A 24,242-nucleotide genomic window follows, 5' to 3' on the forward strand; every position below is an offset into this window, starting at 1 on the left:
GTTGGAAGGGGAGTGGGGGTTCACCTCAGCAATTTATGGAAGGATTTTGGAGAAGGATATGGTTCGAGGGTGTTAAGGGCAACTGGGAGGAGGAGCTGCGGGTGCCATTGGAGGAAGGGTTGTGGTGTGGAGGATGAATGCCTCAACCTCGTGTGCGAGGTTGGGGTTGATATAGTTAAAGGTGGTGCACAGGGCGTACCTGATGAAGTAAGAGATGATCTGGTTGTTTGAGGGGGTGGTGGGCACTTGCGAGCATTGGGGAGAGGTCTGGCCAACTAAGTACATATGTTCTGGTCCTGCCCGAAGTTGGAGAAATTTTGGTGGTCGTCTTTCAGCACCATGTTGGCAATCTTGCACTTGGATTTGCAGCCCAGTCCCCTGGGAGGCATATTTGGGGTGTCAGACATGCCGGAGCTGCAGAAGGAAGCGGGAGCAGACATTTTAGCCTTCACCTCGCTGATTGCTCACAGGAGGGTCCTGTTGGGGTGGAGGTCAGCCTCTCCGCTCAGTGTATCGCTATGGCTGAGGGACCATATGGAGTTTTTGTATTTGGAAAAGGTTTGGGGGGTTAGGGAGGTGTTGGGGGAATATTCTTTGAGTTTTTTGAGGTGTTGGTTGGTTGAATGGCGGGGCTCTACATAGAGCAAGTTGTCTTGCTCTATGTATAAAATGTTAAAATGTTAAAAAACAAATAAAAATATAGTTTTTAAAAGTCTAGTGTGCAGAAGGAGGCCTTCGAGTAGGCTTCAATGAGAATGTGCAAACTCCACACAGACAGTCATCCAAGACCGGAATTGAACCCGGGTCCCTGGCTCTGTGAAGCAGCAGTGCTAACAACTGTGCTACCCCTATTTCATACCAGCTGCATCTCTTCCCTGAGCTGCTGCATCTCCTTTTGTTTCTCTTCGGTCATCTCAGTCCTCAGGTTGTTCATGGTCTGATCCATTTCTCGTTGGAGGGAGTGGTTCTGGAACAACAGCTCCTGGATTCTCTGCCACCAACAGAGCAGGGTGTCATTATAGGAACAGAGTATAGAACATATCGTTTAGGTTAAGCATAGAACATTAGAAAACCAAAACTCCACTTGTTTTACCCATTTTACTATTCTGCCTCATCCCCAATTTATTTATTCTCAAACGGATATTCACGTGTCTACGTTAATGACTAGCGCCAAACCCATTGCACTGCACAGTACATATATTGAGTTTGCAGTGGTTCGATACTGGCTCAACTCTATATTTATCCTTGGCTGGATGGTTCATAATTTTTAGTAACGCATTTTAATTTTGAACTTGATTGAGGCAGCAGGGTAGCATGGTGGTTAGCATAAATGCTTCACAGCTCCAGGGTCCCAGGTTCGATTCCCGGCTGGGTCACTGTCTGTGTGGAGTCTGCACGTCCTCCCCCTGTGTGTGTGGGTTTCCCCCGGGTGCTCCGGTTTCCTCCCACAGTCCAAAGATGTGCGGGTTAGGTGGATTGGCCATGCTAAATTGCCCGTAGTGTCCTAATAAAAGTAAGGTTAAGAGGGGGGGTTGTTGGGTTATGGGTATAGTGTGGATACGTGGGTTTGAGTAGGGTGATCATGGCTCGGCACAACATTGAGGGCCGAAGGGCCTGTTCTGTGCTGTACTGTTCTATGTTCTATCTCTTCTTCACATATCGCTCACTGTGCTTTGATCTGGCAATATTTGTTTTCCAGTATAACTCCCCTAGACCCATCCTCATAACTGGCTTTTTCCAAGTTAGTCTTTGCACCAGCCGTACAATCTATCCCCGATTTTAAGTAGACATTGAGGACTTGATGATTTCTGGTCCCTTTCTAGGGTCGTGGGTTCAAATCCCACTCCTGACATCCTTATTTTGGGGCAGCACGGTAGCCCAACTGGATTGCACTGTGGCTTCACAGCGCCAGGGTCCCAGGTTAGATTCCCCACTGGGTCAACGTCTGTGCGGAGTCTGCACGTTCTCCCCGTGTCTGCGTGGATTTCCTCTGGGTGCTCCGGTTTCCTCCCACAGTCCAATCATTCAGGTTAGGTGGATTGGCCATGATAAATTGCCCTTAGTGACCAAAAAGGTTAGGAAGGGTTATTGGGTTACGGGGATAGGGTGGAAGTGAAGGCTTAAGTGGGTCGGTGCAGACTCGATGGGCCGAATGGCCTCCTTCTGCACTGTATGTTCTAACAGCGATGTTAATCGCTGCACCATTCGGTCTTAATTTGCCTTGGACCCAAGCTCTGGATTACCCTCCCCACAACTCTTTGCCTCTCTTTCCTCCTTTAAGATACTCCTTCAAAACCTACCACTTTGACCAAGTTTTTGGTCAGCTGACCTAATATATGTGACCCAATGTCGTACTTTGTTTTATAATGCTCCTGTGAAGCATTTAGGGACATTTTTTTATGGCTGACCACTCCCTCTCTTGCACTTTCCCAATTTCTAGCTTTCTCCGATTTAAAATTGGATCTAAAGAAGGGTTTTGATCAGTGAACCAGCTCATAATTGCCCCCAAGCTCTGCTGCTTGTCTGACAGGTCTAATTTTCTGCTCCTCAACTTGAGTTCTAATGATGGTAGGCAACAAATATTAAAATTCCTCCAACAGAATGATCTCTCTAAGGGCTTCATAGGTTTTCCTATTTTCAAGGCCCTTACCCACCTATCAAAATGACTTTGCTTAACCCTTTCAAATTCAAGGTAAGTCTGTTCAGCTTGTTTTCTTTGCAGCTAATCATCTCTTAAATCAATCAATCATTTAGTTCCTCAACAATTTCTTTGTTCCCATTGTATGAATTCCCCTGTTTCTGATTGTAAGGGGCCTACATTAGTTTAAAAATTTTTTTAAAGTAGTAATTCTTTTTTTCCAATTAAGGGGCAATTTAGCGTGGCCAATCCACCTACCCTGCACATCTTTGGGTTGTCAGGGTGAAACCCACGCAGACACGGGGAGAATGTGCACACTCCACACGAACCTACATTAGTTTGTAATCAATCTTTTTCTCTTTACATACCTATAGAATCTTTTACAGTCAGTTTTAATGTTCCCCACTAGTTTACTTTCAAATTGTATTTTTCCCTTCTTAATCAATCCCTTGGTCTGCCTTTGCTGAATTTTAAACTGTTCTCAATCCTCAGATCTATTGCTTTTTCTTGCTAATTTGTATGCCTCTTCTTTGAATCTAATACAATCTCTAATTTTCCTTGTAAGCCGTGGTTTGGCCACAGTTTCCTTTCTACTCTTGCGCCAAATAGGAATAAACAAATTTGAAGTTCACCTATTCATTCCTCGAATGCTTGCCATTACCTGTCCGCTGTCCTTCCTTTCAGTAATGTTTCCCAGTCCTTCATAGCCAGCTCATGCCTCATACCATCATAGTTACCTTTATTGAGGTTCAGGACCCTGGTCTCAGAATCAATTACCTCACTATTCACCATGATAAAGAATTCTACCATATTATGATAATTCATCCAATTGTTCTCTCACAACTACATTGCCAACCAATCCTTTCTCATTGCACAACACCTAATCCAAGATGGCCTGTTCCCTTGTGGTTCCTCAACATACTGGTCCAGAAAACCATCCTGTCCACACTGTAGAAATTCCTCCTCTATTGTACGGTGACGAATTTGAGTCACCCAATCTATATGCAGATTAAAGTCACCCATAATCACAGACGTTCCTTTATCACATGAATCTCTGATTTCTTGTCTAATGCTATTCCCAACATTAGTTTGGTGGATCTATACCACCCCCACAAATGTTTTTTTGCCCCTTGATGTTCCTTAACTTGACCCAGACAGATTCGACATCATCTGTACTAATATCTTTCCTCAATATTGTATCAATAATAGTAATCTTTATCAGTGTCACAAGTAGGCTTATATTAACACTGCAATGAAGTTACTGTGAAAATCCCCTAGTTGCCACACTCTGGCACCTGTTCGGGTACACTGAGGGAGAATTCAGAATGTCCAATTCGTGTAACAAGCACGTCTTTCGGGACTTGTGGGAAGAAACCGGAGCACCCGGAGGAAACCCACGTAGACACGGGGAGAATGTGCAGACTTCACACAGGCAGTAACCCAAGCCAGGAATCGAACCCGGGTCCCTGGCGCTGTGAAGCAACAGTACTAACAACTGTGCTACCATGCCGCCCCAAAATCTTCTTTAATCAACAGTGTAACTCCACCACCTTTTCCTTTCTGTCTGTTCTGCCTAAACACTGTACAGCCCTCAATGTTTAGTTCCCATCCTTAGTTACCTTGAAGCCATGTCTCCATAATCCCAACTATATCATATCCCCTGACAACTATTCATCCATTTTATTTTGAATGCTCCTCGCAACCAGGTACAAAACCTTAAGGCTAGTCCTTTAACCTTGTCCCATTCCTCCTATTTTTTACAGTGTCATTATCTGATGCAGGCCCTTGATTTCTCTGCCTATCACTTTACTTATTCTCCTTTCTGTCTTTTTCTGTTATTCTTGATAGCATCTGCTCTGAATCCTACCATAGGTTCCTGCCATTGAATCCTGCCACTGGTTCCCATCTCCCTGGCTTAAATGGTTAACAGCTAGAAAGATAAGGTGATAAAATATCAGGTGGGCTTACCTAGCTGTAGGATTTGAGTTGAAGTATCCACACTGCTTGCAAAGCAAATGTAGCCCAGAGAGTTGTTTTGTTTTGGAAACTAGAGCTAGAATTTATTTTAAAAACACTCAGAGAGCCGAAGGAGGCTATGTCATTAGGGAATTGGCTGGACCTTAATAAGGTGCTAGCTTTTTAATTTATCTGTGTGTTTTCTGTGAGAGTGAGTGTTCGGCAACACTGAAATGGTGCTGGTTAGCAAACTCTGTGTAGTTGGTACTCAGGAGAAGTCTCAGGAACTGCCTGATAGCTCTGTGCAGCTCGGGCTCAGAAGCCACCCTGGGAGCCATTTGGGTGCAGCTGAGGAGCTGATAATTCAGGGACAGTACCTGCTCAGTGAAGCTAATCAGCTATTATAAAGCTGAAATTGTGCTAGTAGAGGTTAAGAATGCAGACCCAGAAATTCAGGAGAATGGAGTCTCGGGTGATAGGATTGAAATCTTGGGAGGTGTGGACATTGAAGCAGTCCACGTTGGATTGATCTTCGGAGAAAGGTCCAAGGTAAGATCTTTGAAGAAGACTAGAATCCCTTGTGAGAATGACAGAGTTCCAATGACATTGGTTGACTCGCACTGTGTACTGATGTCTGGGCGGAGAAATCCGTGGGATCTGTCTCCGTTGAATTTGCTACTTGTGTAGTCTGGTGTGTTCAACCTGTCAATTCACACGTACCTCATATTTACCCTGGATAGATATTGTGAATTGTTTTACTTTTGTGATCTTGGATAATAAAATGTATTTTTACTTGTTCAACATCCATTAAATCTTGTGGCTTTATTCTCTTAAGCGGGTGTCTTGAATTGCAAATCTTGTTTACTTTAATCAAAACGTTTTTGGTCTCTAACCGCACTGTACCAAAAATTTGAGGGTTCCATGCTCATAAAAATCGCACTACCCCAGAGGAGGAGTAGTTGGTCAGGAAAGAAAACTGAAGGAAAAACGTTCTGCTTCCTTCAGTGAGTGTAGCCTTCTCCCAAGAAAGAGAGTCACATTTTATGAATTTTGTTTGAACTTACCTATTTTTAGAGGTATAAACAATGGCACTGCACCTTACCATATTCACATACTTCACACTGTGTTTTTAAAATGACATGGAGTAGATACTCATTGGCATGGTTGCCAAGTTGTTCGGCCAATTACCTTCTGCAACTCAACTAATTTATGTTGTAAAGCTAGTGAGTTCCGCCGCTCTTTCTCCAGATCCTCGTTGGCCTGTTTGAGGGCTTTCCCATTCTCCTCTTCCAGAGACAAACATTGTTGTTGGAGTTGTTCCTTCCAACCAGCTTCCCACTTCCTGTCATCCTGGACCAGAGCATTTTGAACCTGAAGATGCACACTCACATGGATAGATATGTGAAACCATATAAACGAGCCAATTCTTCACACTAATTTACACCTCCCAGGGCACATTCCCACTCATTGCTGTGAAGTCTCAGGTTTGACATTTTCACAGAAACGTGAAGAAATTGTTAAGTTAGGTGGCAGCTGGCGCGCTATGTCACAGAGGGGAAAATTACCAGTCGAGTAGGGATAAGATCAGATTCAATAGTGAAGCTCCTCATATGAAAATAGCCAAGCTGTTAAAAAGAAAAGTCAGTGTTCAGTATCCATGAGAAGAATATTATTTTAATTCTTGAGATGTAGGTGTTGCTGGCCAAACCAGCATTTTTTGCCCATCCCTAATTGCCCTTGAAAAGGTGGTGGTAACCTGCTTTCCTAATGGTCACATGGGTGGGTGTGAAGCAACACGCATCTTTATGGAATAGCAGCACTACTGGCACCTTTGGGACTGGGAATGTCAAACTAAATAAACCACCAAAATCTACACAAACATTGGGACAAATCTACACCTGGACATTAAATATTACGTAGGGAGGATGGTACACATGATACTGTTGGATTTGGTTATGGATATGCAACCTCTCCACTAAGTTTCCCTCTCTACATTCCACCCAGGTAATGAAGATGAAGAATTACTCTTCTGAAAACTCAGGTCAACCATCATTCACTTCATATAACTTGTGATCACTTTGTCATGCAATATTAATCATCTCTGTGCGAAACTATTTGTCCAATAAAAATGTGCCTCACCAACTCTTTTGCTTCCTGCTTCAGCTCCTCACTCTGCATCGACTCCTCCTGAGCCCAGACCTGTTCTTGTAGGGTCAGGGCTTCTTCATCCTTGGCCAGAATAAGACAGAGTAAACATCAACAAAAAATACTTTAAATATTCCTCCACTCACTGGCTTAATTATTAACATACTGCGTACGTTCCCTTGGCCGCAGAAAAATACTTTTCACTGAACTTCAGTACATGTGACAATAAATCAATCAATCAAATTTCTAAGTCACAGGCAGCAAACCCTACTGTTGCTTCTAAATTTACATGGGGAAAATTAAGAAATATCCAACAAGTAACTAATGTCTGGACTTCAGCAGCCCTGATCCCCGAGAAGATTGTTACTGAAAATCATTGGGCGTGAATACTGAACGAAAGTGAGGGGATATTCTAAATTCAGGAACTCTGGACTTTCACAAAGGCTTCAGCTGAGCAGGGCTTTGACATAGACTTCGTGGTTCAATTAGGAGTCTTTGAGAAAGAAAGGAGAAACGGACTTATATTATACCTTGTATGGCTCTCAGAAACATCCCAAAGTGTTTCACTTATAACAAATTAATTTTAACTGCAGTCACTTTTATTCTGATGGTGAAATATGGCTGTAATTTTGCACAAAAATGCCCCATAAACATCAAGGAAAGGAATGACCACTTAAAATAAATTTTTGTGAAAGTGATTGTTGTGTTATTCACCCTGGGGTAACACGGACTGCAACAGGATGCAGATGAACGGTAAAGCATACACCAAACCTAGGCGTTGGTTCAATACGATTTATTGAACTTCTGTAACAATGCGCACAGTTGGCTGTGGGTTGACACTCTACTACTCTAAGTGTACTAACTATAAATTACTCGACCAGGCTAGCTCTGATCCACGTGTAGAAGGTGCTGACTGATATATACACCCTGACTGTCACTACAGTTGTCACCAGTGGAAAGAGGCAGAGTGCTGATGCCTCGTGTGTTTTATAGTTGGAAGCCCCCCTCTGGTGTTCTGTCTGGTGATTGGTTGTGTTCTGACCTGTATGTTGATTGGCTAACCTGGGTGTCTATCACTGCCTGTTTTTACCTAATGATGTGCATGGGTGCATATTATGACAGTGATGTCGGCCGGGAAGTAGTCCAACTCATCTTCATGGGCTCTTCAATATCCAGCTAAACCACCAGCATATTTGCAGAACCTCATCTGAAGAATGCCACTTCTCACAATACAGCACTCCCTCAGTACTGCATTGCAGTGCCAATCTAACGATCTTATGTGCTTAACTCTGTAATGGATTTTGAACCCATGACTTTCTTTCTGACACAGAGGTAAGACACATTGGCATTTCTGGCTCCATAATATAATGTGTAATTGCCCATTGTGATCTACATAGAATTTTCAGATATATTTGTAAGGTTTTGGGAGCCAGAGGCGCAATTAAGGCGTCATAGCATCTTGGGTTAATGGAGTTTTGCTTGGATTAACCCTGTGGAGTTAATTAGATACATTGGGCAGGATTCTCTCACCCAGGGGCCGGGCCGGAGAATCGGCGGGACGGGCGCGAATTACGCCACACCACCCCGATGCCGGACTGCTAGCGTGGTCGGCGCGGCACTGGTCGGGGGCCGCTTTATGCAGCCCCCCCACCGATTCTCCGCCCAGGATGGTCCGAGCGGCCATGCACAAAAAGCCGAGTCCCGCCGGCGCCGTTCACACCTGCTCTTACCCGGTGGATCCATCTGGGGGTGTCCTGGTGGGGTGAGAGAGAGGTCCGACTCCAGGGGGGGTCTCCCCTGTGGCCTGGCCCGCGATCGGGGCCCACCGATCAGCAGGCTGGCCTCTCAGCCTCTTTTGTTTTGCGCCGGCCCCTGTAGCCCTACACCATGTTGTGTCGGGGCTGGCGCAGAGAAGGGAGCCACTGTGCATGCACGCATTGGTACCGGTCTCACTACGCATACGCAGACCCGCGGCGCCCATCTGACACCGGGGATCAGCAGCTGGAGCGGCGTCGGTCACTCCAGTGCCATGCTGGCCGCCTGCAGGGGTCAGAATCGCTGCTTCTGAGGCCATGTTGAAGCCATCGAGAAATGTGACGGCGTTTACGACGGCGTCAACACTTAGCCTCAGGGTCAGAGAATCCCGTCCATTGCATTCTAGCTTGGTAAGATGATGTAATTAATGGGAGGAGCTAAGGCACCAAGCATTTTGCAGAAAAGCAGTTTAGTTGACTTTTAGATTGGAATGTCAGCTGAAGTCCAGTATCTGCTTTCACTGCAGTTAAGTTAAAGATATGTTTGTAGACAGATTAGCAGTTTCTTTCCAAGCAGTTCAGAATTATGTGTTGGAAGGTGTGCTGTGAAGCAGCTTCTGAAGAAATACAGCCAGAGTTTATGCATGGTTCTGACAGGTTTCAGGTCTCAAAGAACATCTTTGCCAAGAATGCCCGAATCTGCTAATTGTATTTGGAAGTGGATTGAGAGCTGAGATGGTTTTGTTGTTTGAGGGGGAATAAAGACAGTAGGTATGGGTTATTGTGTCACTGTATTGATTAACATTGTTTTAGGGCTAATTGTAAGCTAATTTTCTGCTGTGGTGTCAAAGATATTTTAAGACTGTGCTAGCAATAAAGTTTGTTTTAATATGCCATGTTCCTATTTTGTGTGTAATCATTCCTGGAGCAAAGTATCCTTTCCTCACAGTCTAACAAAATTAAAATAAATATTGGGGTTTCTGTCCAGTACCTTAGCCACTGTCGGGGTCTAGTCCAGGATTGTAATAAAATGTTGTCAGGATTTCGATTGGAATAACTAGAAAGAAACTACGTTCCACTGGCTAGATGAGTAACCAGAACATAGAGATTTCAGATAATTGCCAAAAGAATCAGAGGGAGAAGTGCTTCATTTAAAAAGTTACAGTGATCTGTAGCACACTTCTCGGCAGCTGTTCAGTTCTCTGATGATTAAATTGAGATACCCTCAATTACGACACAGGAGAGAAGATAGGTAATTCAAAGGCTTTAATCATCAGAGAACTGAACAGCAGCCGAGAAGTGTGCTCACCACATGCTGCCGAGTGAGCCTGATCTTATATACCGTTTCCTGGGGGCGGAGCCAGAGGCGGAGTCCCCCAGGGTTCCAAGCCTGGTCTCAAAGGGCCAATGTATTAAAGGTAAGGTACAGTTACAGCAGCTACTGATACCATTCATCACATTAGTGGAAGCAGATTCAATAATAACTTCAAAAAGACAATTAGACGGATACTTGCAGTGGAAGGATTTGCACAGCTAAAGAGAAAGAGCGGGGAAATGTGACCAATTGCATAACTTTCAAAGAGCCAACAAAGAAAAGCCGGGCTGAATGGCCTCCTTCTGTGCTCTCAGATTAACAATGAGTCCTCTTAGATAAATTGGATATTTGACAGGACAAATGCCTGAACAAGTTGGATTAATGGGTAAATTGTAAGTCCATCAAAACCAATCATGTAGGGACGTCAATAATTTCATACCAAACATTTTGGTGTTGAGAGATCAATCAGTCGATGTCTGGGTAAAACAGATGGTGGTAGGCTCAGATAGCATTAAACCACACACAAGCAGGGGATCACATGCTACATCATCTGCACCATCATGATGACACATTTACATGCACACTGAGCAGACAGTTTCCGCCAGAATCATTAATGCAGTGCCATTACCTGCTCCCACTTTCTTTCCGCAGTGTTTGAAGTGAGCTGTTGTTCATGCTCCTTCCTCTGTGTTTCCATAGAGGAGAGCTGAGCCTCTTTCTCTGCCCTCAACACCACCATGCTCTCCCTCAGCCTCAGCTGCTCTAGCTCCTTCTCCGACAGGATTTTCTCCAGGGCGCTGACCTTCAGGTCACGTTCTGTCAGCTGCGACAAGAGCTCATGAACACGAATTGAATTGTTGGTGTTTGAGTCAGCTCCCTGTCAGAATTGAAGACAAGGTGAGAGTGGGCTGGAAAGACTGGATTCAGGGCAGTAATAGCCAGGATCTCTTTGCTATGACCTGCAAGCCCAAGCAATGTCTTGCTCGAGAGACGCCCGATATAGAAAGGCCCAAATCTCTTTGCTAATGATTAATGGAACAAGAGGCTGTGCTCCCCATCACAAGGAAAATTCAGATCTTGGAGGCCATTTAATCCATCAGAGGTCATACAAGTATCTCTGAAAATGGTTTCAACCCCATTACCCAACCTGGAATCTCATTCTGAAAGTTAATCATTCTTTGTGGGGAAAACGTTCTTCTCGATGCCTGCCTCAAATTCTCCTTATGCAAGCTTTTGAACAAAAATGTTTATTAAGAAATTTTCCATAATAATCAGAACAACCCAAAACAATCAAACAGAAAAATACAATAGAAGAGAAGTTTCTAAAAAAAAGCAAAATCACACACAACACCAAATTAACTTAAACCCCAAAACTAACCTCTGCCACAGAAAGCTGTTGGGCCAGTTCATTGGATATATTCAAGAGGGAGCTGGATGTGGCTCTTGCGGCTAAAGGGATCAAGGGGCATGGAGAGGAATAGGGAGAGGGATACGGAAAGAGCAGCCATGATCATATTGGTGGTGCAGGCTCAAAGGGCCGAATGCCCTACTCCTACACATATTTTCAATGTTTCTAACCTAAACTCCCCCTAACAGTGAATGGTGACTAACTCCTTAAAAAAGGAAATAAATGGTTGCCTTTGATGGTGAATTTGACCTTCTCCAAATGCTGGAGTGACATTGGGCGGATTCACTCGTACCCGGCGGGGCGGGGGGTCCCGGCGGGACGGAGTGGCGTGAACCACTCCGGCGTCGGCCCGCCCCAAAGGTGCGGAATCCTTTGCACCTTTAGGGGCTAGGCCGGCGCGGGAGTGGTTTGCGCCCCACCGGCTGGCATGGAAGGCCTTTGGCGCCATCCCAGCCGGGGCTGAAGGGACTCCGCCGGCCGGCGCGAGTCCGCGCATGTGCGGGAGCGTCAGCGCCTGCTGATGTCATCCCCGCGCATGCGCGGGGGGGTTTCACCTACACGTTGGCCATCGCGGAGGCTGACACGGCCGACGCATTGGAAAAGAGTGCCCCCATGGCACAGGCCTGCCCACGGATCGGTGGGCCCCGATCGTGGGCTAGGCCTACGTGGGGGCACCCCCCGGGGCCAGATCACACCGCGGCCCCCCCCCAGGACCCCGGAGCCCGCCCACGCCGCCAGGTCCCACCAGTAAGGGACCTAGTCTAAATTACGCTGGGTGGACTGGAAAAGAACCAGCGGGACCTCGGGCCATCGCGGGTCAAAGAATCGCCGGGGGGCCGCTGCGAGCGGCTGCCGACTGGTGCGGCACGATTCCCGCCCCCGCCAAATCTCCGGTGCCGGAGAATTCGGCAGCCCCCCCCCCCCCCCCCCCCCCCCCAGCGATTCTCCGACCGGCCGGGGGTCAGAGAATCCCGCCCATTACGTCACCATGCTAGGCAGAGGCTCTAGGCGGAGTGAGAGGCCTCCACCTATTCTGGCCAATCAACGAGGCAAAGGCGAGGACATCCGCCTTCATCCCAGACTCTATCATCGGTGAACCTGACACCCCAAATATGGCCACCAGCGGACACGGATCCAAATCTACACTCAGTTTCTCCAACATGGTGTTGAAGAAAGAAGCCCAGAGGTCTATCAACATGAGACAGGACCAGAGCACATGTGAATGGTTAGCCGGCCCACGGGAACAACGCTCACACTTAACCTCAACCCCAGGGAAGAACCTGCTCATCCTAGTCCTACAACCGACCACGACCACACATACCCGACCACACACACGACCACACACACACACACGACCACACACACACACACGACCACACATACACATGACCCCACACACACACACACACACACACACGCACACACACACACACACGACCACACACACACACGACCACACATACACATGACCCCACACACACATAGACACACACACACGACCACACACACACACGACCACACATACACATGAACCCCACACACACACACGACCACACATACACATGACCCCACACACACACACACACACGACCACACACATACACGACCACACATACACACGACCCCACACACACACACACGACCACACACACACACGACCACACACACACACACGACCACACACACACACACACATACACGACCACACATACACATGACCCCACACACACACATACACGACCACACACACACACACACGACCACACACACACACGACCACACACACACGAACACACATACACATGACCCCACACACACACACACACATGACCACACACACACACGACCACACACACACAACCTCTGTCAACGAAAACACGCAACGGGTAGGTTGGTAAATCCTGCCCTTTGTTTCAGATGGTTGTTTCAGTACCTTGTTCTTCTTAAACTTTGCTTTCAGGGCAAGGTTTTCTTATGCTAAGTGGGATGTTGGCCATTAATTTAAATTTGCAGATAATTTTTGACAATGTTTGTGCTCACCTCAACTCTCAGAGTCCTCTCCAGTTCCCGGACCTGTGACTCCAGATTATTGTTTTTTTCCAGTAATTGAGTGATCTTGGCTGTTTTCTGCTCCAATCTTACCTCAGCCTCTTCCAAATGCTGTAGATGAAAAAAACAAAAGGTGAAGAGGCGAGCAAGGCCTCAACAGCAAGTCATCAACAGATGAAATGTGATGCATGTTAGGACTACAACAGTCAGCACTGAGTTTCCGACCTCAGGCTTCCTCGGTCTCCACTATTAAATCAGGCAGATCCAAATCTGGTGCAGAATAAGGTTCTTCATGCACCAATCCAAGAATTGGCTGAGGGATTGGGTGCTGAATCAGCTGAAATCCAAAGAGCCACCACCAGACAGGATCCCTGTTGCTGCATTAGGTTCTTCATGCTCAGATTTGAAAGTTTGAAGAATGAAGGTGCAAAGTAGATTGTCTGGTGTGTTAATGCTTTAGCCCTGCTGTTGAGTTTATTCATTCCTTTGTTCTGCTGGTGTCTCCCTCCCCCCCATATGTGCCTTCCCCTACGCCTCTCATTAGTGTACTTTTCTCCCCAGTTCTTCCTGTTCCTCTAGAAAGTTCCCTCACCTGCTGCAGTTGTTCGATCCTGATTCTGGTGCTCTGCTGCTCTGTGAATAACTCCTCCTTCATGCTCCTGAGCCCCTGGTCCAAATCTTGATGCTCCAGGATGGTCAGGCTGCTTTGCAGCTGCCGCAAATGTGCCCTTAAGTCATCACGCTCCTTATTGAGTGCTGCGATCTGTGGGAGGGGAAATGGAGTTGAGACACACAAAGAGAAAAATTACACAATCTTTGGTAGAGGGAGCACAACTAGGGAAGGGTCGTGGCAGCAAGGTGGAAAAGGGCAGGGCAATGGAATGAGGCCTGTGAGCAGATCATCTATCTGCCTTCAATTGGTCTGGAGAAAAATCAGATAGTGGGAAAATACCATAATAAAGTGTGTGTGAGGTCAAATAAAAATGTATCCTTGGTTTTATAGTTAGGGCTATAAAACATAAAAGCAAAGGGGTAATACTAATTCTGCAGAAATTATTGGTTATGTCACAGTTAGGATCCAGGTTTGAAAGCCAAACTTTAGAAAGGGTGTCAAGGCCAGAAGGAGATTTTGTGGCGCAGTGATAGCATCCCTATACTTCTGTGCCAGAAGCTCTAGGTTCAAGTCCCAGGTTGATCATCAGCCTTTAAATCCTTACAATACGCCCAATGGCAGGCGGTAAGAGAGGGAGAGTTTCCTGGTCATCCATACTGCAGATGCCAACAGCAAACCACTGCAGTACTTTGCCAAGCATAATCATGGACCAATCCAATGGAAGTTCATGGTCGCCAATACCCTCTTAGGACTTGGTACCTGAAGGAGGAGGTGGTCCGTCACCTGAAGGCACAATTATGATCAGCAGCAATAGGAAAGGTTTTCACACAGTGTTGTTAGGATATGAAAGTCCCACCAGAAACAGTGGCGGATGCAGAATCCATAACAACTTTCAAAAGGGTAAGGGGATAGCTATTTGAAAGATAAAATCTCAAAAGGGACTGTGGAAAGAACAGAGGAATGGTAAAAATGCACAGTTCTTTTAGAAAACAGGTACAGAGAAATGAGCCAAGTAGTCTTGTTAAGTGCCATGAAATTCTAGGATTCTAAGATAATGGTGAATTTGCAAGTTTGTTGTACATCTCAACTAACTGACTAAAATAGAAATAAGCATCAGTGTGTGGCTTTAAGAAACACAGCCATTTCATGAGGGTCATGCACCTGTTTCTGTATCCTCCCCTGTTCACTGCTCGTACTCACGGCGCTGCGGTGCTCCAGCAGGTCAAGTTCTACTTCAAAGTCTCGCAGCTCCTGCAGATAGCCATCTCGCTTAAACTCTGGCACCACCAGCTCTGTACTGAGGCATAGAAAGAGAAAGAGGGAGCAGCTCAGTGGGACATTCCCGGTATAGAAGCCATTCTGTGCCATTGTGCAGCTCCAGTATCATCAGCTCTCACCCCTTCGCAAATTCTCAGGTGTTATCCTCCAGCCCAGTGCAAATAGAAATCTTAAGGCAGGCCTATCGACACATCACAACAGACTGCACCATTGGATAAGCCACCGGCTACACTCTTTCAGCTGTCAGCAAAGGCTCCATTGGGCAGAATTCTTGCCTGACTCAGAAAGTCGTGGGTTCAAATCCACTTCAGAGACTTCAGGATAGAATCTAAGCTGATGTTCCAGTGGGTACTAAGGGACAGTCAAGAGATTTTGGGTGGAATTTTCTCAAAAGTTGGCAGACTGGCACTGGGTGTAAAACTGGTGAGGAACCCACCAGTGCCAGTGACTGAGCCCGCCCCGCCAGCAACCTAGGGTGTCCAGATACCTAAAATTAAAAAAGAGTACCCCCCCCATCAGAACCGCCAGCCACGCAACATCCCCTCCTAGGGTGCCGTGCCGGGGGCAATGCCCAAGCATGGGTACTCACCTGCGCACCTCTAGCGGGTTCAGCTTGCCAGGGACGTGGCCAGAGGACCTGTCGTGATTCACATTTCCCCTTTCTCCTCCCCCCCATACTGACATGAATAGACAAATTAACTTGGGGGAGAAGAGGGATGTGGCACTATCAGGCATATGGGCCTGATAATTACAGTTAAATGTATTCAAATGGAGATCCCATTATATCATTGGCATGGGGCAGGTGGAATCAAACAGGAAATCCCATCGGCATAAACTGCGTTTAGAGATGCCCATGGGACATCCCACACCCACCTCTGATCCTGTTCTCCAAAAATATGAGTGCAAAATCCCATAATCTTTCAGATGGTATATTAAACAGAGGACCGATCTATCCTCTCAGGGAGATGAAAAAGATCTGTGGCATTATTCTGAACATGGGAGTTCTCTACTGGGTCCAGGTTAAAACTTATCCCTCAGTCGACATCACCAAAAATAGATTATCCCATCATTATATCATCGGCGCTTGCTGTGCACAACTTGGTTCTGCTACATTACCACACTGACATCAAGTCAAAAGTACTTCACTGGCTGTAAAGTACCATTTACCATCCTGTGGTTGTGAAAGGTGCTATATAACTGAAAGTCTTTTTTGAGACTTTTACTCCCTTGCATTCAAGTTCACGAGTCTAAGGAGGCTCGTATTCACAACAGCCTTTCAGATTATATTCTGTACACCACAGGTAATAATACAGAAGTGGAAAGTGAAGAGACAGCAGCGCTGGGTAAGCATGTGATGGCTTCTGTGATGAATGCAGGAAATTGTTACATGTTATAGTTTATGTTTTGGTGTAGTAATGTTATTAAAACCCTTGGCTTAAAATACATGCAGGGAGCCCTAAGTTGCTGGCGGGGCGGGCTCAGTCACTGGCACTGGTGGGTTCCTCACCGGTTTTACACCCAGTGCCAGTCTGCCAACTTTTGAGAAAATTCCACCCAAAATCTCTTGACTGTCCCTTAGTACCCACTGGAACATCAGCTTAGATTCTATCCTGAAGTCTCTGAAGTGGATTTGAACCCACAACCTTCTGAGTCAGGCAAGAATTAAGGTGTCGTAAAACTGAGATAATTATTCATTCTAACCATTTACTTGTTGACTTCTAGATGGATAATGGAATATTGCAGCACCTGGCTTTGTAGGCTTCATTCTGTGCCTCTCTCTGTCGGGATTCCAGGGCCATTGTGTCCTGTTGACTTTCCTCTGTAATCTCCTTCAGGGAGTGAACATCATGCTTGACATGCTGGGAACAGAAGAGAAAGGAGTGGCCACCATTAATTTCACAAGGCCTGCAGTGATGGGTATACCTTTCCTGTTTTGTACAAATTATCTTGCGATTCACTTTACTGTTCCATCCTGTCAGAGCACGCTGAGCAAAATCAGATATGGCTGATTTATGCCGGCCTCAACTCCTTTTCTGCACCATTTCCCCATTGCCTTCCATTCCATAATCTATCAAATATTTATCCACCTCCACTTTAAATACTTCTTTTTTTTATTTTTATTTTATTTTATATTTTTTTATTATTTTTTTTATTAAAATTTTTTTTTTAAGGCATTCTATTTTTTAATCAATGATAACATTAGGGAGATGGAACAGAGGATACCAAAGCATGGCCTCCCTCTACCAAAGTAGGGGGAGTCCCCACCACCTCCCCAGTCCAAAAATTGGAATAATGTATATTCGGGAACACTAATTGGTGAGCACTACACTTTAAATACTTCTAATGATCCAGCCTCCACCACCCTCCAGGGCAGGGAATACCAGAGACCTCTCTGCAAAAATAAATTTCCATGCACCTCAGTTTTAAATGACTGGCCCTTTATCTTGTAGCTGTGTCCCCTTGTTCGAGACTCTCCGACTGGTGAAAATATCTCACCAAAAACCCTCAGGATCGTATTTGTTCGAATAAGGTCACCCCTCTTCTAAACTCCAAGGAATACAGATCCAGTCTATTTAGTCTCTCTTGATAGGACAACCCTATAACCCCAGGAATTAGCCTGGTGTATTTCTTTTGGACTGCCTCCAATGTTACTACTGTATATCCTTTTTTAGGCAAGCAGACCAAAACGGTACGGAGTATTCCAAGTGAGGTCGCACCAACACCCTGTACAATTGCAACAAAGCCTCTCTATTTTTAAACTCTAATCCCTTTGCAATAAAGCTCAAAATACCGTTTGCCTTCTTAACTATTTGTTGGACCTGCCTGCTAGATTTTGTGATTCATTAATGAGAACACTTAGATCCTTCTGTACTTCACTCACCTACAGTCTCTCTCCATTTCGATAAGAATCTGTCTTTCGATTCCTCCTACCAAAGTGCATGACCTCACATTTCCCCACATTAAATTCCATTTGCCAGGTTTTCGCCCAGTCACCCAATCTACCTATTTCCTGTTACAGAATCACAATATCCTCATCACAACTTGCCCTTCCATCTGTTTTTGTATCATCGGCAACTTTGGAAACCTTACATTCTGTTCCTTCCTCCAGGTCATTAATCGAAATAGTGAATAATTGCAGGCCAAGAACTGATCCCTATGTACATAGAACATGACAGCGCAGTACAGGCCCTTCGGCCCTCGATGTTGCGCCGACCTGTGAAATCCCTCCAAACCCCATCTACATTATTCCCTTATCATCCATATGTCTATCCAATGACCATTTGAATGCATTTAGTGTTGGCAAGTCCACTACAGTTGCAGGCAGGACATTCCACACCCTTACTGCTCTCTGAGTAAAGAACCTACCTCTGACATCTGTCCTATATCTATCTCCCCTCAATTTAAAGCTATGTCCCCTCATGCTGGACATCACCATCCGAGGAAAAAGGCTCTCAATGTCCACCCTATCCAATCCTCTGATCATCTTGTATGCCTCAATTAAGTCACCTCTTAACCTTCTTCTCTCTAACGAAAACAGCCTCAAGTCCTTCAGCCTTTCCTCGTAAGATCTTCCCTCCATACCAGGCAACATCCTTGTAAATCTCCTCTGTACCCTTTCCAATGCTTCCACATCCTTCCTATAATGTGACGACGGGAACTGCACGCAATACTCCAAATGCGGCCGCACCAGAGTTTTGTACAACTGAAACATGACCTCATGGCTCCGAAACTCAATTCCTCTACCAATAAAAGCTAACACACTGTCGCCTCTTAACAACCCTCTCAACCTGGGTGGCAACTTTCCGGGATCTATGGACATGGACACCGAGATCTCTCTGCTCATCTACACTATCAAGAATCTTACCATTAGCCCAGTACTCTGACTTCCTGTTATTCCTTCCAAAATGAATCACCAAAATTAAACTCCATTTGCCACCTGTCAGCCCACCTCTGCAGCTTATCTGTGTCCCTCTGTAACTTGTAACATCCTTCTGCACTGTCCACAACTCCACCGACTTTAGTGTCATCTGCAAATTTACTCACCCATCCTTCTACGCCCTCCTCCAGGTCATTTATAAAAATGACAAACAACAGCAGCCCCAAAACAGATCCTTGTGGTACACCACTAGTAACTGGACACCAGTCAGAACATTTCCCATCAACCACCACCCTTTGTCTTCTATCAGCTAGCCAATTTCTGATCCAAACTGCTAAATCACCCTGAATCCCACGCCTCTGTATTTTCTGCAATAGCCTACCGTGGGGAACCTTATCAAACGCTTTACTGAAATCCATATACACCACATCAACTGCTTTACCCTCATCCACCTGTTTGGTCACCTTCTCGAAGAACTCAATGAGGTTTGTGAGGCATGACCTACCCTTCACAAAACCATGTTGACGGTGGAGGGTGTTGGAGACAGCTGTGACAGGAAGTCAGTGTCATCCTCGGATCGAACTCTGGGGTTTCCTGGGTTAAGGGTCGAGGGATTGTTCTCCATTAGCTACATCTTTCCACTCTGAAAAGGACCCATTTATTCTAACTCTCTTTTCTATGTCACAGCCAGTTTTCAACCCATGCCATGAGCTTTTATTTTATGCACCAGCCTCTTATGTGACTCCTTGTCAAATGCCTTTTGTAAATCTAAATACACTACATCTACAGGTTCCCCTCTATTTACTCTTCCTGGTACAGACTCAAAGAATTCAAGCAAATTTGTCAAACAAATTTTTCATAAATCCATGTTGATTAGGTTTGATTATATTCAGCTGTCCTAAACGATTAGCTATTTTTTATTTCTTCTTCTGATTATTGACCCAGTGTCCTTCTAATAACAGCTGTTAAACTAACTGGCCTATAGTTCCCTGCCTTCTGTCTTTCTACCTTTTTGAACAAGGGAGTCATATTGTCTCTTTTCCAATCTTCTGGTACCCTCCTGGAATTTAGCGAGTTACGAAAAATTTCAAATAATGGGTCCACTATCTCTGTAGCCACTTCCATTAAAACTCTACTGTGCAGTACATTAGGTCTTGGTGACGTGTCCATCTTTAGCCCCTTGTGTTTCTCTAATACTCTAACCCTTGTAATTTCTACCACATTATTTGAAATCAGCCCATCTGAGATCTTAAGGATTCTTATAATGTCTTCCACGGTGAAGACTGATGCAAAAAATGTATTTCTGTTGTTTGCTGTTATTAATTCACCAACCTCGTTCAGTAGAGATCCCACATTTACCTTAGCCACCCGCTTCCTATTTACATATCCATTGAAACTCTTGCTGTTCGTTTTTACACTGCATGCACGTTTTCTCTCAAAATAAATTTTCTCCCTTATGAGCTTTTTAATTTTTTACTGCTGGATCCTAAAAACTTCCCAGTCCTCTGAACTACCACTATCCCTTGCCACTTTGTATATCCTGCTTTTCAATTTGATGTTTTCCGTGACCTCCTTTGTTAACCATGGATTTTGCCTCCTTCTCGTAGTATCCCTCTTTTTGACTGGAATAAACTCCTGCTGAGCATTATGGACCAGCTGTTTGAACATCTGCCACTGCTCATCTACTGATCTGCATCTTAGCTTGTTTACCCAGTTCATATTAGACAACTCCTCCCCCATACCATTATAATTGTCCTTATTTAAGTTGAAGGCACTGGTTATGGACATATGGGGCGAAATTCTCCCCTACCCGGCGGGGCGAGGGGTCCCGGCGTAGTGGAGTGGCGCCAACCACTCCGGTGTCGGGCCTCCCCAAAGGTGTGGAATTCTCCGCACCTTTAGGGGCTAGGCCCGCGCCGGAGTGGCTCCCACTCCACCGACTGGCGCCAACGGCGTTTGGCGCCGCGCCGATCGGCATTGGGGCTGGCCGAAAGGCCTTCGCCGGTCGCCGTGAGTCCGCGCATGCGCCGGAGCGTCGCTGACGTCACCACCGGCGCATGCGCAGTGGAGGGGGTCTCTTCCGCCTCCGCCATGGTGGAGGCCCTGGCGGCAGTGGAAGAAAAAGAGTGCCCCCACGGCACGGGCCCGCCTGCCGATCGATGGGCCCCGATCGCGGGCCAGGCCACTGTGGGGTCACCCCCCCCCCCGTGGTCCAATCGCCCCGCGCCCCCCCCAGAACCCCAGGGCCCGCTCGCGCCGCCTGCTCCCGCCGGCCCAAAGCACTATTCAAAGAACAGCAGGAGAACACTACCCGACATCCTGGCCAAAACTTATTTCTCATTAAAAGTCAATTTTTTTAAAATTAGGTTGTTTGCCACACTGATGTTTGTGGGACCTGGCTGTGCATAAATTAACTGCTCCATTTTCTACAGTGAAGGTATTTCAGTAATGGAATACTTCATTGGCTGTAGAACATTTCAGAGCTTTATGAAATAATCTATACAAACAGCCTCAGGCTCCACTGGCCAAGTTGCCCACTCCTGTCCCTATGTTCCTAAACATGAGCTGGTTCATTCTTTGTGTGTGTGCGCGTGTGTATGCGCATGTATGTAGCAGACACTCCCATTGATTTCCATGCAAACACACGGCTCTAGTCAGGCATTCATCTGTAGACTCCCAGACCCCACTGAGGTGTAGGTGCAATAAGCACTCAACCCAGAAGCACAAAATGTAATTGTAGCAAGTGGCAAACTAGCTTCCGCCACAACTGTCTATATCTGTATCATTTAAGGTGTTGCCGAACTAGATGGATCAGCTGTCCTTGCACATTTCCAGGACCATGACTTACTTGCTGCAATTTCACAGTGGATTGCTCTAACTGTGCTTCGTCAGTGCGAATGGCATCAAACTGCTGACATCGCCTTGAACTCCTCAGAGCCAGTGGACACTGCATTGAAACCAGCAAATCAGTCAGCATGAACAGCTTGGCACAAAGTACCTGTATACTGTATGACATTCTAATTTATGATTCAGAATCACCACAGTTTATGATAATTATGAATAGAGCACACCGCCATAACAGGCTGACATCGCTATGCAGTAAGATTGGAGTTTGTCATGTCAATCCTCCATATTCTAAGAAAATCCAGGAACAAACATGAACATAGAACACACAGTGCAGAAAGAGGCCATTCAGCCCATCGAGTCTGCACCGACCCACTTAAGCCCTCACTTCCACCCTATCCCCGTAACCCAATAACCCCTCCTAATCTTTCTCGTCACTAAGGGCAATTTAACATGGCCAATCCACCTAACCTGCATGTCTTTGGACTGTGGGAGGAAACCAGAGCACCCGGAGGAAACGCACGCAGACACGGGGAGAACGTGCAGACTCCACGGACACAGACAGTGACCCAGCGGGGAATCGGACTTGGGACCCTGGCGCTGTGAAGCCACAGTGCTATCCACTTGTGCTACTGTGCTACCCCTGTTGAATGAGGGTGTGGGGGTCAGCAGGTCCACATCACCTTCATATCCTAAGTTATTAATCTTCTGAGTGAGGCTGTACAGAGGATAGAAGAAAAACTTGGAAAACTGGGCAAAGGAATTCACTAAGCCCCTTCTTATTAAACAGTAGAGTGCAACTTTGCATCAGCAGCTTCCTAATTGGGGAAAGTGCCAGCTCAGGATAATGCATCAAAGCAAGTGCAGCAAGAGGAAAAAATACTGGCCTAGGAATGAACCACGTGCATTCACTCGAGCAGCAAGTTCAGAAGGGGCACTTGCAGAGGTCAGAGTGCAGATTAGTCAATGACACAGGTATCTGAGTTCTGTCCAGTTTCTCAATCTTTTTTTAAGTACGAACCTCTCTCTTCTCCAAGCTACAATAGGCTTCCCATTTTCTCGGATCTTCCTGTGTCACACATACCTTGATGATTGGGGGTGTAGGAAGGCCAACATATTCTCAGGCAGGTCAATCTCATGCCTGCAGGTCTGTAGCTGCTGTCCCAGATTCCTTTCAAAGCCTCAGGCACCTCAATGTCACTCACACGTGTCTCTCAATATTGAGAGAGACAGGCCCAGATCTCTTTAACTGCCTTTCCCAGGCTCCTGTCAACGCCCCTTTTGTCACTAATCCCAGGCCATTGTTTCTGCCACTCCCAGGTGCCCGAGTGCCACTTCCAGGCTTCTGTCAATGCCATTCTGAAACTGTCTTCCAGAAGGTCAGTGAGAGCTACCCGGCTTAGTGAACTCCTTTGTCCAATTTTCCAAGTTTTCCTTCTGTCCTCTGTACAGCCTCACTCAGAAGATCAATAACTTAGGATATGAAAGTCCTGGATTTACTTAGGATATGGAGGATTACTGCGATAAAGTCCAATCTTACTGCATAGCAATGTCAGCCTGTTATGCCGCTGTGTTCTATTCATAATTATAATAAACTGTGGTGATTCTGTAAGACAGTGTAAAAGAGGAATGCACAGCACCCTGGTAGAGCTGATCATCTTGGGCGCTCCGTTCCAATTCCAGATGTGACCCGCCCACTCTTTCAAGCTGGGATCCGATTTAGGGGGTCTGCTGGTAGTCCACTTGCTGCCTGACTCCCTGAAGAAATGTTCAAAGTCTTCTTCATCCACCATCTTTTTCTTGTCCCTGGAACAAGTGGAACAAGCAATCTCAGCACCACAGTCACAAACCATGGTCATTCCACCCCAGTAGGAGGCCGTTTGGCTCACTAAGTCCAGGCCAGCACAGTAAATCCTGCCAACCCCCACACCCTCATTCACCAGCTACAAACAGACTCTGCCAACACAACGTAACATGATGTAAAATAGACACGTTTCATCTCCTTAGGGGTAGCATCAGTGTTGACAACGTTCTACAGCAAATGTTCAACTGGATAATAAGGTAGACATTGCATGAGAAATAAATTGACAACTTGAGTTTTCACCTAATACCTTGATTTTGCAACAAATTGTCATGACATGACATGGAATGTCCAGCCGGTCAGTAGATTCCACTGCTTTTTAAAAATTTGCTTTCAGGATTTGGGTGGCACAAGGAAGGAAGAATTCACTGTACCTGACTAACTTCAAACATCAAGCTTTGCTTCATTCATCCACGAAGCAAAGACAATAATCCAGAAATGTCGTTTTGCGATTTTGTAGTCACACATTTGTCAGCATATCATGGGCAGGGTCCGTATTGGGAA

The 24,242-nt window shown here is 45.9% G+C and overlaps 1 protein-coding gene across 1 annotated transcript in view; it reads right to left on the reverse strand.

The window, feature by feature from the left end:
* si:ch211-102c2.8 overlaps window positions 1–24,242 on the reverse strand; it is a 114,904-nt gene that overhangs the window by 28,451 nt on the left and 62,211 nt on the right. Inside the window, exons 8-17 of the mRNA XM_038793481.1 lie at window positions 23,518–23,683; window positions 21,882–21,980; window positions 16,903–17,015; window positions 15,079–15,175; window positions 13,858–14,028; window positions 13,257–13,376; window positions 10,437–10,685; window positions 6,734–6,823; window positions 5,783–5,965; window positions 860–991 (exon numbers count right to left, since the gene is read on the reverse strand). Of these exons, the coding sequence (XP_038649409.1) occupies window positions 860–991; window positions 5,783–5,965; window positions 6,734–6,823; window positions 10,437–10,685; window positions 13,257–13,376; window positions 13,858–14,028; window positions 15,079–15,175; window positions 16,903–17,015; window positions 21,882–21,980; window positions 23,518–23,683 (1,420 nt within the window). The remainder of the gene's footprint in view (window positions 1–859; window positions 992–5,782; window positions 5,966–6,733; window positions 6,824–10,436; window positions 10,686–13,256; window positions 13,377–13,857; window positions 14,029–15,078; window positions 15,176–16,902; window positions 17,016–21,881; window positions 21,981–23,517; window positions 23,684–24,242) is intronic.

The sequence above is a fragment of the Scyliorhinus canicula genome, chromosome 1, assembly GCF_902713615.1.
Source record: "Scyliorhinus canicula chromosome 1, sScyCan1.1, whole genome shotgun sequence".
Lineage (NCBI taxonomy): Eukaryota > Metazoa > Chordata > Chondrichthyes > Carcharhiniformes > Scyliorhinidae > Scyliorhinus > Scyliorhinus canicula.